This window comes from Myotis brandtii, unplaced genomic scaffold (genome assembly GCF_000412655.1).
Source record: "Myotis brandtii unplaced genomic scaffold, ASM41265v1 scaffold1077, whole genome shotgun sequence".
Classification (NCBI taxonomy): domain Eukaryota; kingdom Metazoa; phylum Chordata; class Mammalia; order Chiroptera; family Vespertilionidae; genus Myotis; species Myotis brandtii.
Window position 1 is genome coordinate 427305 of NW_005353666.1, and position 881 is coordinate 428185.

Sequence of the window (881 nt, forward strand, 5' to 3'; positions counted from 1 at the left end):
GGCTGTCCCTGGGCTCCGGCTGGTCCCCTCCCCTCCAGGCCGCTGCTGACGCCCACACCTCTCATGTGCTAGTCCGGCAGGACGGCGGCTGGAGCCACTGGTCGCCCTGGTCCTCCTGCTCCGCGACCTGTGGGGTCGGCAACATCACGCGGATCCGTCTCTGCAACTCGCCGGTGCCCCAGATGGGGGGCAAGGGCTGCAAAGGCAGTGGCCGCGAGACGAAAGGCTGCCAGGGAGCCCCGTGTCCAAGTGAGTGGGACGAGGCGGGTGTGGGCGGGTGCGTGGGGGCAGCTGGGACCAGGGCTTGGCAGAGGTGGAAGCTGCCTGGTCCCCTTGCTGGCTGGCCTGGAGGCAGCCCTGGGCGTCGATGCCCAGCACAGGGAAGTCACATTAACCTGCACCAAGGGGACCAGAACCAGAACAGGCGCAGCAGGCGCCCAGAACGAGGTGCCGGACACAGCCGCCCGCCGGGCGCAAGTCCAGGACGAGAGAATGTGGGTCCCCGCAGCAGGACCTCCTCCGGGAGCCTGAGTCCTGGGTGTCCTGTCACCCAGAGAAGGGAGTGGGGTGATGGGAAGGGGCCGTGAACACTGAACCTCAAGGTCACACCACCTCTCCCCACGTGACCGAGGTCTCCGCAGCCCCGTCACCTCTACACCCGAAGGGGCTGCGATTTCTCTTCCGAGAGGAAACTACAAACCAACCGAGACCCTCGGCTCCGTGGCCCGACCTCAGTCACCCAAGGGCTTCTCACCAAATGCTGCTGCGTGGAGACCCGTATCCCGGCTTCCCCCGCCCGGCCTGCAGGGCACCCCGGCTGACGCTGTCCCTGCTCTCCCCGCAGTCGACGGCCGCTGGAGCCCCTGGTCCCCATGGGCCCC

General features: G+C 68.1%; 1 protein-coding gene across 1 annotated transcript in view; it reads left to right on the plus strand.

Annotated features, from left to right (window-relative positions):
• The window catches only part of THBS2 (thrombospondin 2), a 14103-nt gene that overhangs the window by 4666 nt on the left and 8556 nt on the right, over window positions 1-881 (plus strand). Inside the window, exons 9-10 of the mRNA XM_014542350.1 lie at window positions 71-249; window positions 845-878. Of these exons, the coding sequence (XP_014397836.1) occupies window positions 71-249; window positions 845-878 (213 nt within the window). The remainder of the gene's footprint in view (window positions 1-70; window positions 250-844; window positions 879-881) is intronic.